General features: G+C 40.5%; 2 gene segments (V, D, J or C); both read right to left on the reverse strand.

The window, feature by feature from the left end:
• Window positions 1-432: 432 nt before the first annotated feature.
• LOC147001335 (Ig heavy chain V region PJ14-like) lies at window positions 433-912 on the reverse strand. The segment is given in 2 exon segments: window positions 433-782; window positions 867-912. Coding segments are annotated over 2 exon segments (396 nt in total).
• Window positions 913-13,905: 12,993 nt separating this feature from the next.
• Window positions 13,906-14,584, reverse strand: LOC147001336 (Ig heavy chain V region 914-like). The segment is given in 2 exon segments: window positions 13,906-14,333; window positions 14,438-14,584. Coding segments are annotated over 2 exon segments (474 nt in total).
• Between the last annotated feature and the right edge of the window lie 1,154 nt (window positions 14,585-15,738).

Raw genomic sequence — 15,738 nt, forward strand, 5'->3', positions numbered from 1 at the left:
TCTTCATGTTAGGTCAGATAAATACAATTAACTTTAAACATAAATTAAATACAGTAAATGGCTGAAAGGTGACTAAAACTACAGTCAGAGAGAAATAATCTATTCCCAAATCCCCCTGGTTTTCCACACATACACAGTTGTCCACTTTGAGGGATTTTTTTTTTTTTGTAGTTATCCACTCAATTATTTGTTTTTATTTGACCCTATGAGATTATAGAATCATTTAACAAATCCTTTCACTGTGTGAAAAAATTTAGTAGAATGACACTGAAGAATGGTCTCTAAACAATCTCTGTGGCTGGAAGAAAAACTCACAACTCTAACATTGAAACATATGCTGATAGACACAGGCCAGAACTTCCTAGATTCCAGAAGAGATCCTGGGAAGTCCCTTTGGGTCCTCAGCGCCCCCTGCTGTTTATGAGCATCCCTTCAGAGAAGTATTTGTGCAGGCTCACACTGGGCTTCCCTCACTGTGTTTCTGGCACAATAGTACATGGCTGTGTCATCAGTTTGCAGACTGTTCATTTTTAAGAAAACTTGGCTCTTGGAGTTGTCCTTGCTGATGCTCAGTCTGGATTTGAGAGCTGAATTATAATTTGTGCTTCCATCAGGCCATATTACTCCCAGCCACTCCAGACCCTTTCCTGGTGGCTGGCGAACCCAGTTTATATCATAGCTGGTTAATGAGAACCCAGAGACAGTGCATGTGATGGACAGGCTCTGTGAGGGCGCCACCAGGCCAGGTTCTGACTCCTTCAGCTGCACCTGGGACAGAATACCTGGGGACAAGAAACATCACCATTAGTCACACATCTCCTAGCTGACATGTCTTAGTCCCTCTTCTGAAACCCTGAAACACTTACAGCTTGGGAATGTCACCAGGCAGAGGAGCAGCACCAGGACAGCCATGCTCTGATGGAGGGGATGAGAAGAGGATGGGGCTTCTCATCTTTGTGTGGGCTTTTATCCTCTGCCTGAGGGTTGCTTTGCATTGGGGAGGATCCTGAGAGGATAAAAGGAAGCAATGAGCAAGGTTTGCAGTTTGCCCTCCTGGTGACAGAAATTTGCCCTGTGCTTGCTGGAGCACCTGGAGAGGAACATAAGGAACGTTTTTCTGGTACTGTCTGGAGTTCACATTGTAGATAAGCAGGAAGTTGTAGGAATTACACTGTGGAGCACTAGGAAGAAACATGGGAACATTTAGTAAATGAGCCCCCATTCATGTAGTGCAGGGAGATCAGTGCCCCATGCCCTATGTGCAGTTTTTATTTGTGTATAATCCAGAAGAGTATTTAGGATGGAATTGGGCTCTTAGTGATCAGACATTCTACTTAAAGAACTATTTGAGACTATTCTCATGGTGTCTGTGGCCAGATCCATTGTTATCTTGTATAGAAAATGGATTGCAAGGAAGACCAACCAAGGCATTTAGTCCATTGATCTCACATGTTTATCTAAAAATACCTAAGAGTCAGATTTGTACCTCATCTCACTAGGCATAGAAGATACTCCTTGCCACTTAGGGACATGGGACTTGGGGACTAGCTTATGCAAGTCTTGATTTATGTCAGTCTATATCTCTATGTAGTTTGCTTTCTTTCTCTCCCCTGAGCCTATATCTCGTAAAACCTCAAATTCCTAAATATGATAATTATGTTGGTGAAGGTTGGTGAAGGATGGGTCACCTGTACATAATAATTCAGAATAAACAGTAACGTGCAGCTAGTCTTGAATCTCATTAGTGGAGTACAAAGTAGGCTGAAGTAGTCTACGTTTTGGCAAGAAGTGTAGCAGAAGGCAGGCATGAATGTGGGTAACCTGTGCTTTGAGGTGTTGACCATTATAGAGAACAGATATTGTAGATCTTTCCTCAGTTCCTTGGTAATAAAAATCCCAGGGAAGAGAAGTACAGGACTGGATCCAACTGTACAGTCAGTCTTCAGAGCCTGTGGGTCTGGGTCTATTACTTGTAATTGGAGTCCTCTGCTTTTGGGTTTCTTTTTTTGTTGTGCATAAACTTTGTTTTCTGATTGACAGTGATAGAGACAGCTCTTAACACTGGGGAATATCCTTCCCATGCAAGTTGTGATGGAATTAGTTTAAGTCCACTTACTCAACCTTAGGAGTATACATATACATACATATACATATACATACATATATATGTATATATATATATATATATATATATATATATATATATATATACCCATAGTGATATATACTCATATATATATATATATATATATATATATATATATATATATATATATGGCTGTGTACTCAGACCTCAGGTTGTTTATTTTCAGGTAAAGTGTTTTTTTGGCATCATCTCTAGAAATGGTGAATTGGCCCTTCATTGCGTCTGGATAGCAGGTGCTATCTCCACCATTAAATATTATTGTTGCAAAAGGATGCACCATCTAGATTTTTCCATATCTGGGGTCCATCCCATAATCATCCTCCAAATGCTGACACCATTGCATACACCAGCAAGATTTTGCTGAAAGTACCTAGATAGAGCTGTCTCTTGTGAGACTATGCCGGGGCCTAGGAAACACAAAAGTGGATGCTCACAGTCAGCTATTGGATGGATCACAGGGCCCCCAATGGAGGAGCTAGAGAAAGTACCCTAGGAGTTAAAGGGATCTGCAATCCTATAGGTGGAACAACATTATGAACTAACCAGTACCCTCTTGGAGCTCGTGTCTCTAGCTGCATATGAATCAGAAAATGGCCTAGTCGGCCATCAGTGGAAACAGAGGCCCATTGGTCATGCAAACTTTATATGCCTCAGTACAGGGGAACGCTAGGGCCAAGAAGTGGGAGTGTGTGGGTGGTGGAGTGGGTGGGGGAGCATGTGGGGGACTTTTGAGATAACATTGGAAATGTAAATGAAATAAATACCCAATTAAAAAAGAGAAAAAATGAAAAATATCATGATTATGTATAATATATTGTGATTATATAGGTTCATCCCCATTAACTTCCCTCTTCTTCCTTTCGTTCCTAATAATCCTTTTGGCCTCGCCTTGTCTCATGTCTCTTTGTTCCTTCTTTCTCTTTTTTCCTGATTTCTATCTTCCCTCTCTTCTTTATCATATTGGGTTTAATATCCATTCTTTGGTGATTATGCAACCTACTCTACCCACAAGCATTGACTAAAATGAAGAAGTCCAAGTAGAGGACGGTGGGCTGGAATATGTCTGCTCATGAGGACACCAACTCTCAACTCCTTCATCTATATGCTTAGTTTTAGTCTACTAATTCAAATCTCAGAAAAGTTTTAGAAATGAAAAGAATTATGAGACTTATGTCTTGTTTGAGACAAAACTTGTCCTAACATTTGACAGGAAGCAGTGATGTTTCAAATACAATCTTTAGAAATCAAGTGGAGGAATATATTTTTGAAATATTTCTATTTGAATTTAGATCTCATTTATAGTACACAAGAACTCAACCATTGGGATAATTAATAGCATTGAGGGAGAAATTTTTAAAAACATTGATTTTAATTATGTGTATAGGATTATATGTGGATAGTGTAGTGCTCATGGAGTCAAAGGCAGGGCACCAAGTCCACCGGACTTATACTTCATTTTGAGCTGACCTCCATTTAGGGTTTACAATCTCAAGGTTCCTTCCCTTCTTCATGATCTGATGCTGGTAATGAAAAAGAATCACATGCCCTTTGTGATGGTCTGCATTTTAATAAGGTAAGGGCTCACTTCAAACTGATAAACAATGTGATGTATATTTAAAAATATCACTGTGGTTCAAGTCCTTGCCACAGAAGAACTCTTACATGGGATATAATCTCTGACATTAGGTCTCCATGACTACAAAAGGAGCTGAGTGTGGCATGAAACCAGTATTCTCTACATGGAGGTGTTTACTGGGAACATGGAGGAGGCTCACTGGACAATTAGTTTAGCCAGTGGTGTGATACACAACTAATAATTAAATGTGTCTTTAAAAATTTGCAGATTTTTAGAGAAAGTTATCACATGTCAAAATGTACACAAGTACACCTCCATACACACACAAAGTGAAGGAGGGAGGAATGGGGACAAAGACAGAGGTAGTGAAGGGGGAGAAAGGGCAAAGCAGATAAAATGGATGATGCAGCAGTAGGACAGAGTATAATATGTTAATGAAAATATATATCACAATGCAAAGTTGATTTTTCAAATAAAAATTTGGATGCTTCAAGGATTACTACACACTATACGTGTCGACAGAATCTTTAAGTGTGATATGGGTAGGCAGCAGAAACAGAGGAGTACATCCCTCTATGCCTCTTTCAACAGGCTCTTGTGTGACTCAGAACTCTCTGAGGTCTCAACTCTCCGTTCTTGTCCTGATCAGTCTTCAGGGATGGTTGTGTCTCAGCTCACATCAACATCCATTCACTGTATATCCTACACATTCATACATGGCTGTGTCCTCAGTCTGCAAATTTCCAGGTAGAGGTTTTCTTGGCATTGTCTCTGGTGACAGTGAATTGGCTTTTCATGGCTTCAGCACAGTTGATGGAAATATCTCTATTAATGTATGCTGACCACTGAAGACCCTTCCCTAGAGCCTGGAGGACCCTGCTTATATAGTAATCACTGGATGTGAATCCAGAGGTTTAACATGAGAGTTTCAGGGACTTTTAGGCATCACTATGCCTTCCCTAGACTTCACCAGTTCTTCCTCACTCTGAACACCTGCAAACACAGAGTATTCTGGGTAGAAATCTATCATAGAAGTCCAGCATCTTCCTATCCTGGTCATAGAAATATGAGGCAGCTCTTCCCAATGAAATCCTTTCTCAACAACAACAAGGAGAATCCAGATGAGCCCCAAGTCCATGGTGAATGGTCTGTGTTCCCTGCTGATCAATGAATGGGAGAATCTGAAAATCCAGGACTTGGGTATGAAAATGCGTCTTATTTGCACCTCTTCTTGCTATATCGTACTCTGAAGTTGGACCCTTGAGAGAAGGCAGTGCTCTGAGAAGATATAATATATCAAAGACAATGAAGACTGTTATAAATATTTAAACAGTAAAATACCTCTGTATATACTTTTTTATTGTTAAGAATTACCACACATCATCTAGTTCCTCTCTCTGCATATGCAAAGAATATGCTGTGTTTCTAAGATGTCATGTGCCCTCAGTATAATGTGAAAACAAAAGCAAGACACATAGTTGTGTTTCCATATGGGAGCTCAGTCTTTCCCAGTCTGTGCTTTGGACATGGCTTCTCCTTGATGTGGATTTTGACAAAGTCTGTGCTTCCTGGAAACAATAGCAACACCACTTTCCTGTGATAGGGATACTTAGGACATTTCTAAACTTTATCCATTTCAGAAAGATGCTTTTCTCAGGTCACCAGGGCTTGTAAATGAGGCATACTTTGTTACTGTCTGATTATTGAGCAGAGATTACTATGAAGACATATTTACAGGAAACCCATTTGTGTGCATCCTCCAGTTCTTTCTGTGATTCCCCATTAACTCCACCATTTTCTTCATTTATTTCACTAGGCACCTCATGACTATTTCTTTTCTTCTATTCGTGTGAGTGTGTGTGTGTGTGTGTGTGTGTGTGTGTGTTTTAATCCTAGGTTCATTCCTCCACTTTTATATACTGAGAATAACGTAGGCACTCAATTAATTTTTGTAACAAGACACAATATCTTGCCATCAACATAGCATTTTCAGTAGAGTTTGGATTTTTTCTCTCAGTTCTCATTCTTCCATTCTTTTCATCACATTCTCTCACCACGCTATATTTTTCTTGTTAAATCGCCAGCATTTACCTGCCCACAGTAATGGGCAGTGTTTTTCCTTCCCAATCCACATTATTTATTTGACACAAGATTTCTTTCGGTTTTGTTCACGTTTCATGTAGGTTCAGAGAACACTAAGAAAGAGGAGGTAGAAAGACCATGAGGGGTGGAGCACAGGGAGGAGTGTAGTTAAATACTGTCTTCTGGACATGACCTGCTATCACAGTGATGGATTTATAATATGTAGGAGAAGCAAGTGAGCATGTTCTGCCTAGCAGCCTGTAATGATTCACGCATGCACAGCAGGCACTATTGCCATTTCTAACACAAAACCTGCCTGAGACTCAGAGAAGAACAGAGACAGTGTGTGACCTTGGCAGCCAATTAGATGGTGGCAGCCATGTGGAGATGAGCATATATGGGCAGAGGTGTTATGGGCAGAAGGTATAAAGGCATTCTTTTCTATAGCAATAAATGAGTCTCCTTTGACTTCTCATCTGGCTCAAAGATCTGTGTCATTGATTTTGTGTCTTCTTACCCACTACCCCTAAAGACCAACTCAGGGAGCCTAAGGCTAGAATAACATCTGGCAATTGAACAGGGGTAAAAGGGACCCCTTGTACCCTGATATGTTTCCAATGCTTCTACTGTTTTATGAGACCTGGTTTTGTCATGTGCCGATCACCTTGATTTGGCCTTTCCTTTGTTCTTCCTTCATTGATATCCTTCCTGCATTGTGGTGTGGTCTAAGTGACTCCCTTTTGGCAGATTCTTGGTAAGTTGGCCACTTTCTGTTCTATGTTATAAGACCCCTGTAGGTGAATGAGAGGGCTCATTTGCTATTCTCTGTCTGTCTGTGTAGGGTTCATGACTTTGAATTTGGTTCATGTCTTCTCCACATAAAAACTGACAGCCCATGAAACAGAAGAACCAAGAATTGGCACCCAATGTCCCTTTCCCATCTGAAGACATCTTGTGGGCATAGGGCCACAGCCTAATGAATTGTAGAACTCCTCTAAGCACAAGACATTTGGATCCCACACATAGTCTGTGTTGTTTGTGATAGTTTTGCCTGTCTGTCAAATTCAACCTGTTTTGTTGGCAGAGATATGGAGGATCTACTCTTTTATGTTAAGGAATCTTAAATATGATTTGGTTAGGAGAGGCCTTTAGGCTCTAAAGGCCTCCTAAAGACTAAAGTGACATTCCTTGAGGGACTTTGGAAGGTGGCTAAAATTCTGGCACCTTGGATCTCACCCAAGAACATGTTGGACTCCAATTTGTGTATAATAGTGCTTTTCTTCAATAGTAACTCAGGTGTTACCTCCTGTCTCTTGTTTGTCCAGATTCATCAGGCTATCATAGCAAGTCTTAAATCTTCCTCCCCTGAGTAAATGGTCACAGCACACAGTAAACCTTGTCAGGAACAGGCCAGTACTGACCTGTCCATTGCCACAGCACTACTGTCCCAAAGGAGGGCAAGCACCTGCTATACCCTCCTGAGGAGGAACAGGATTCACCTCCATGCCGTCACAATACACGCCCTGTGCCAACACTACTAAAGTCAGCTTTCTCATACTGCTTGCCCCCCAAATTGCTACACCTTCCCCTCAATCCTGGTGGTGCAAGATGCTGGAAACCAGAGACGGGGAACATCTGCTTGTCATACTATTGACCTTTCAGATGGTGGGAGACCCTTAATAATCTCCAAATCCTGGCATATTAAGTCTCTTCAGAATTAGACACATCCTCTCCCACTGAGGGCATACAAGGCAATTCTGTTGGGAAATATATTCTACAGACAAGCATCAGCTTTAGGGACAACACCTGCTCCAGTTGTTGGGGAATCCACATAGAGTCTAAACAGCACATCTGCCACATATGTACCAGGTGCCTAGGTCTAACCATTGTGTTCTTTTTGTATGGTGACTCAGCCTTTGGAAGACCCCTAGAGTCTAGGTTAGATGAATCTTTTGGCTTTCCTGTGAAGTTCCTTTCTCCTTTAAGGCCTTCAATCCTTCAGCCAACTCCTTCATAAGAGACCCTGAGATATACCCAATTTTTGGTTTTGGGTCTCTGCAACTGTTTCAGATATCTAGGAGGGGACTCTCTTTTGTTCTTGGCAGAACTTGAACATAGGATCTCAACTTTCACAACACTATATAGTGATGTACTTCCTCCATCAAGGCTATGCATACTACAAAAAGACCATAGTTCCAAAGAGTGCCATTTTCTATAGGCCAAGCATATTCAAACCACCACAAACCTCAATAAACCATTTCAAATGTTCTTGATCAAAAGTGAAGTCTTTAAAAACTAGGAATTTAAGCCGGGCAGTATTGGTGCATGACTTTAACCTCAGCACTTGGGAGGCAGAGCCAGGTGGATTTCTGAGTTCCAGGCCAGCCTGGTCTACAGAGTGAGTTCCAGGACAGCCAGGACTGCAAAGAGAAACCCTGTCTCGAAAAACCAACAAAAAAAGAAAGAAATTTAAATGTTGATTCCTGGATATTTTATCTTTAGCATTGTGTGGAGATGTTCATCTTACTATTGTGTGTTCAGATCCAGGATTCTAGTCATCTTATGAATCTGGCTTCCAAATCTTCCTCATGTTGCTGATCCATTAAGATGGATTCCATATCCAACACTACTTCTCAGAATAACACTTTTCTAACTCAGATGAGAGACACTAGATTCTTTCAGAGTATCAACATCTGGGCTCTAGTCACAGTTTTTTTTTCAAGTTAAGCATCAACTGTGCTACTGGTATTTATTTGAACCATCATGGTAACAATGTCATTCTATGCACATTTAGACTTCAGTCCACATATTCTATTCTGACACATTAAATAGAAAGTATTTTAAAGTTTAGCTTATGTCCTTTTAATTTCCAGCAACTGGTTAAGGTATAAATTACTTGTAATACTAATCATATTTTAATATTGAGATCAGAATGTGATGGATTCACAAGGCATGAATTTCCTTGGAATTCAGCTTATTCTTTGCATGCAATATAGTGGTCATCTTCTCAGATCTACTATTTCAGAGTATTAACCTTTTCCACCTACTTATCTTAAAGTGTAGATGTTAACACTTTTTAGAGAGCCAATATATTCACAACAGAAAACTATCTCCACATGTTTAGGGTATAATTTAATGCTTATTTATATATTATCTCTGAAATAAGGACCAACATCATGGTTAACTTTTAGGACTGAAAATTCTACAGAGAATAGATTTTATGCTTAAGACACAGAGTAAAGAACTGTCTTGATAAATTGGGAATACCGAATATGTGGAGAGTACTCTCTATGGAAGCAACACTTGATAAAATTGTCCTGTCAGATGGAGAATGCCCTAATCATCTTGCCAGAGTTTTCATCCCAGCAATGCTCTGGGGACCCTTTCTACAGTAGTCATCCAATGAGGCCTTGAATAGGCCATGATGGTTTCTTTCCACAGATGAAGTAAACTCCTATTGCACGGGCCTATTAATGGTACACTGGACTCTGACTGATTTACTGTTTCTATGAAGAGAGTCTGAAGACTGTGATAACTGTATCCTGAATGACTATCTTAAAGATTGTCACTCAGTAAACTGTGCTGAGAAGTGAGACTGGAGCAGAGTAAGAAACAGAGGCTGGGGTCCCTTGGGTCACCTGTGCATCAAGGACTCCTACCTCAACTTGAAATTCCGCATTGATGATGAAACAAAAATGCTTAGAGTCATTCAAATCTGTGACCTTCCTGTATTAGCTAGACTTCCATTACTCAATATCCTCCACCCTTTCCTCCATTTATCCCCAAGCACACATATTTTTCTTAAAGGAAGCAGACATTTTATATAGATTTCTGCTTTAAGAAGATCCTATAAACAGGTAACTTCATATGGTTATTGAAATTGAGAACTATATTCTATTGGTGGACATGAACTAACCAGGACAACAGTCAGATAAAAGCTCCAAGTCTGGAACATCATCAAAAGGTCTACATAGAAGAGTTCCAGGGGAACCAGTGGCCTTACTGGGGGTTACTACTGCTGTGTTGGAGCACTATGGCAAAGCAACTTGGGGTGAAAGTGTTTATTTGGTCAACACTTCTGTATTGCTGTTCATTAGAAAAAGAAATCAAGACAGGAACTTATGCAGGGTGGGAAATTACAGGCAAAGACTGATGCATAAGGATAAGCATACAAAGTGGAGATGGTGTTCCAAACATGTGTACAATTTCTTGAAACCACAGAAATGATGTGAGATTAATGATGGCTGGAACTACAGTGTTACATCCCAGTGGTCCTGACCACCATATTTCTGAATTGCTGCACACAGTTTCATATCTGGATCACAACATATTTGACCTAGTATTTTCAAGACCTTGTAGAAAACTTGGGTATAATTTGGCAGGAGGTGATCTCAGAGTGTGTCCACTGCAGGAACTTCCTTCCTTATCAGATACATATTTCTATCCTTGGCTAGGCATCCATGGGTGTGCACAGAACATTATGAGACAATAAAAACATTCTGTATTTAGCTCCTCACAGAACTGAAAGCAAGTAAGTCAGACTCTTGGCATACTCACTTAGGTTGAATATATAATTTTAAAGGCTCTCATGACATGAGACCATGTTGAGGTTTCCTATGTATGCTCATAGGAAATTATGAAATGTGACCTTGTTTGGAGTGAGGTGACCACTGAGAAATAACAGTGAATTAAACATTTGTGAAAAACCCACATCCTAGCACTCCTTTGGTCAGTGAATGAAATTAAAGGGGATATATTCAAGGAAGTGAGATGGGGCCTTGTTAATGTTCTATATGTTGTAGACAGGTCTGCCCTATTGCTGTAGCTCCTATGGAAATTCAGGGATTTAATTGCACATGACTTCTCTCTTCACTTGCTTTAGTTCTTCAAATAATTGAATATATAATTTTAAAGGCTCTCATGACATGAGACCATGTTGAGGTTTCCTATGTATGCTCATAGGAAATTATGAAATGTGACCTTTTTTGGAGTGAGGTGACCACTGAGAAATAACAGTGAATTAAACATTTGTGAAAAACCCACATCCTAGCACTCCTTTGGTCAGTGAATGAAATTAAAAGGGACATATTCAAGGAAGTGAGATGGGGCCTTGTTAATGTTCTATATGTTGTAGACAGGTCTGCCCTATTGCTGTAGCTCCTATGGAAATTCAGGGATTTAATTGCACATGACTTCTCTCTTCATTTGCTTTAGTTCTGCAGTCTTCCACCCTGTGCTCCATGGTTCCCAAGTCTCCTTTTTCTGCATTGCAATACACATAAGCACATCTATTTTACAAATGTACAGAAATTATGAGAACTTTGGTGTTAGGCTCTGAGAAGACATCAATGTTCAAAAAAATCTTAGAAATTATTAATCAAGTTGTGTTGTAAATTGAGATGAAATAAAAAAATTGTCAGTCTCAGGCATCATCAGTCTCTCCTGACCACAGTTTCCAGTTATCCATTCATTCACTAGTGCAGTTGTGGCTGAGGAGTTCTTGTGGGCTTTAAAGCCTTATCTTCCTTGCAGAAACAGTGTCCTCACAAAGGGGGATGGACCTGATGATGGCAGAGCAGGACAGACAATGTAAAATATCTCTGTAAAAGCACCTGTGCTGGTCTCTAGTAGCATCTTCTAGCTCACTGCCAACTTGGTGAACCTAGGAAAACAGAGACTATTCCTTTTCTTCTCCAGAACTATCAGTTAACCAATGTATTGCAGTTCCAGCTATGCCATTATCACAGGCAACACATCTCCAGGACAATCTGACAAACTTAGACCTTTTCTCAGGTTGCATTGTGGTCTGATTGATTGGCCATAACCACCTGGCATCTAATACCCTCCTACTCTTTTTGTTTTGTTTTGTTTTTCCAGACAGGGATTCTCTGTATAGCCCTGGCTGTCCTGGAACTCACTTTGTAGTCCAGCCTGGCCTGGAAGTTAGAAATCTGCCTGCCTCTTCTTCCAGAGTACTGGGACTAAAGGCATGCACCACCATGTCCCACCCTCCTACTCTTTTCGATAGTATCTGGCTCATTCAGGGTGGTATGGGCATAGATCCTCCTATTCTTTGTAGCAACCACATCCATATATTCCCAGAATGCCTTTGTGAAATATTGTTATATTTAGGTTCAAAGTGCCACAACTGATTTCTTTTGATGAGGAACAATTCAGAATAAGCCAAACATCTGTTATGCCACATCTCTCAGACATCAGTGTTAAAGACAAATTTTAGAAGCTTGGGGGAAGGAAAGGGGATTAATGTGTTAAAAGGAAAAATGATTTGTCCTATTAAATTATTGGGGAACTATATCTACCAAGGCATCACTAGTACACAGAGAGAAAATGGAGATGTTACCCTTTGAGTGGTTTTGGAGCAGTTTGCAGCAAAATGAAGCTCACTGAGTGTTGGTAGCTACATTGGCCTCATGTCTCAGTTCTGAGACTTTACACACATTTTGTCACCAGTATCACAGGTGAGTCAGTGCTGAGCTGTTGCATATGGTTTGTGTGAGGATGATGGAGAGACTGAAAGTCATCTGGTTCATAGGTCACAGGTCCTGACTGATTTCTACTGGAATCCCACATCATGCTCTATGAAGGAAATCTTACTGAGTGTCAGCCCTGACTCTAAGGGTTCCACAGTCTCAAGGGTTCTTTGGTTCTTTGGGATGTGATCCTGTTCCTCAGAGAGATTCACTTCTGCCTTGTGTGATACTCTGAGTTTTGTTCAACCCAGAGTTTATCTTATATTTATTTAGTGGGTCTGTATATATAGCTCTGTGCTTCAAGTTCTTAACACATGATGAGGATCTGTGTTTAATATCCATAACTAAAGATGGGGTAGTTTTGGTAGTAAATCAATAAGCCTAGCTATTAGATGTAGAAACAGTGTGATGGTTAGGACTCTTTGGGCAACCATTCTAGCAAGATAGTGATATCCAAGCCCAGTGATGGATTTTATTTCAAAGTCATTGTGTAGACTGATAGAAGAAGATATCTCATTTCAATATGCACACACACACACACACACACACACACACACACACACGCACGATCGGAGACAAAGAGACACAGAGAGATACAATAGTAGACAGAGAGAAAGAGACAGACAGAGCAATAAAGAGACAAATAAACACATACAGAGCTACAGAAAGACATAGTGAAATCATAAATAAATAAGTAATAAATAAATAAATAAACAAATGCAAAACAGATATAAATAAGGAAAATAGAAAGTGGTATAAGCATTCGTACAAGTCAAGGGTTGCTACAACCTATACTTTTTGATGCTATTAATAAAGTTTATTCATAAAGTTCTTACAGAAACATTTACCCCTGGATTAGTGTCACACACATATACATATACTCCGTACACTTTTAAAGAGGATCCCTGTAGAGTTACAAACTATGCACAGAGGAGTCCAGCCCTCTATTACTTCCAAGGGCTCTTTTTATCGATTAGATAATTATTTCATAAAATTAGGACCAATATGTTGTCCCAAACCAGTCCCACTTCCCAGATTTATTCCTACTCCCACCATCCTCTTCACTTTCCCAAGAAACTCAACTTTGTATTGCCCATCCCTGGGGCGTCAAGTCTTTAAAGCTTTAGGCTCATCTTCTCCCACTGAGGCAAGAAAAGGCAGTTCCTTGAGACATGGGTGCCAGGGGTCTCAGACTAGCCTGCATGATTTTTGGTTTGTGGCTTAGTCTCTGGGAGTTCCCAGGCATCCAGGTTAATTGGCACTGTTGGTCTTCCTCTGGGGTTGTTATCCCCTTCAGAGTTTTCATTCCTTCCTCTAACTCTTCTATAGCAGTCTTCAAACTTAATCCAGTTGTACACTGTATTTACAAATGTCTCAGTCAGGTGCTTGTAGAGCCTCTTAGAGGTCAGCCATGCTATGCTCCTGTCTGCAAGCACAATATAGAGTCAGTGACAAATGTCAAGGTTTGGTGCCTGCCTATGAGATAGATCCAATGTTGGATGGTCACAGTTCAGCCATTTCTTCAGTCTCTGGTCCATTTTGTCGTTGAATTACCTTTAGACAGGAACAATTTTGGATCGAATATTTTGACTGTGGGTTGAATGTTGGATCTAATTGTTCAGGCTGTAACTCTTCTGTGAATCAGAGCTCCATGTGCTCTCCACGCCCCCTGCTGGTCCTGGGTGCTCTGCAGGAGGTTTTAGTTTGAACTCACAGTAACATTCACTCACTGTGTCTCTTGCACAGTAATACATGGCCGTGTCCTCAGACTTCAGACTGCTCATTTGCAGGTACAGGGTGTTCTTGGCATTGTCTCTGGAGATGGTGAATCGCCCCTTTACACTGTCTGGATAGTAGGTGCTACCACCACTACTAATGGTTGCGACCCACTCCAGCCTCTTCTCCGGAGTCTGGCGAACCCAAGACATGTAATAGTTACTGAAAGTGAATCCAGAGGCTGCACAGGAGAGTTTCAGGGACCCTCCAGGCTTCACTAAGCCTCCCCCAGACTCCACCAGCTTCACTTCACACTGGACACCTGCAAACAGAGAATACTGGTTGGAAAACTGTCACTTACAAAACAAATAATTTTTCTGTTTCTCATGTGCATACAATAGATGTCATCTCTTCTCAATAATTTACCTTTTAAAGTTAGGACAAGGAAAATCAAGCTGAGCCCGAAGTTCATGGTGAGGGGTCTGTGTTCAGTGCTGATCACTGAATGTGAGGAACTGGGAATCAAATCCAGGACTGGCCTCCTCTGTCAGAGCTGCAGGGTCAGGGCGGAGGTGTTTTTCATGGGCACAGAGAAGACCTATTTGCATGTCTTCCTGCTATATCATGCTCTGGGGTTGGACCTAGGCTGATGCCACTGATGATACCAGATATAAGGCATCAAAAACACAGATTTCAGTTACAGCATTTGAAACATATTGCAGTTTCCTTTTTTTTTTTGTTAAAGATTCACCATACTCTGTTTAGTTTCCCTCTGTGCATGTGCACAGAACAGGTTTTGTTTCCATACTATCAGTTTTCCTTAGTGTAAATGTAATATTAAATAGTACCACACATAACTGTATTTCTAGATATGAGCTCAGGCTTTCCAATGTCTGGGCACAATATGGCTTTTCAATAATATGGGTTTTGTAGAGGATCACACCTATGAGCTGATGGTAGCAGACCTCATTCTCTGTGACAAGAGCACTCGGTATTTTCTGAATTTTACTTATTTGTGATAGAATGTCCTCAGGGTTTAGAGATTCTTTGTACCTAAAGAATTTCAGTTAATCCCAGCACTTGGGAGGCAGAGGCAGGCTAATTTCTGAGGTCCAGGCCAGCCTGGTCTACAGAGTGAGTTCTAGGACAGCCAGAGCTACACTGAGAAACCCTGTCCTAAAAAACAAACAAACAAACAAACAAACAAACAAACAAACAAACAAACAACAACAACAACAAAAGAATTTCATGTCCCCATCTGTCTAAGACTCAGGGTTTGTAATGGAAACATATTTCTATTTGCAGCAAACTTAAGTTTTGCATCCTAAAGTTCTCCTGTTTAGTCCTCCTTCTACCATTTTCTTTTCACCATTTTATACCAGGTAACACATGACTGTCTCTATATTGTGTTAGACTAGTTTTCATTTCCCATCATTATCATAATCTGTATCACCAGGGCTTCTAGTTAAGTTTTAAAATGACCATTTCCTATTTAACCAGGTCTCTTGTTTCCTTCTTCTTCATCTGCTTCCTCTCAGCACACCTCACTCTTGTTTTCACTTCACCAGTGCTCCTTGCTCCACACTTAAGATGTGTCTTCTGCCTAGGGTTCCTATTCTTGTTTCCAAAGCTGTACAACAGAAGCCAGAGCCCTGACTCACATGAATATTCTGCATATGACAGGAACTGGCATATTTTTTTGTCCCCTTTCAAGCCTTTTTTATATT

This window comes from Mus caroli, unplaced genomic scaffold, assembly GCF_978045245.1.
Source record: "Mus caroli unplaced genomic scaffold, Mus_caroli_1 scaffold_14, whole genome shotgun sequence".
Taxonomy (NCBI): Eukaryota; Metazoa; Chordata; class Mammalia; order Rodentia; family Muridae; genus Mus; species Mus caroli.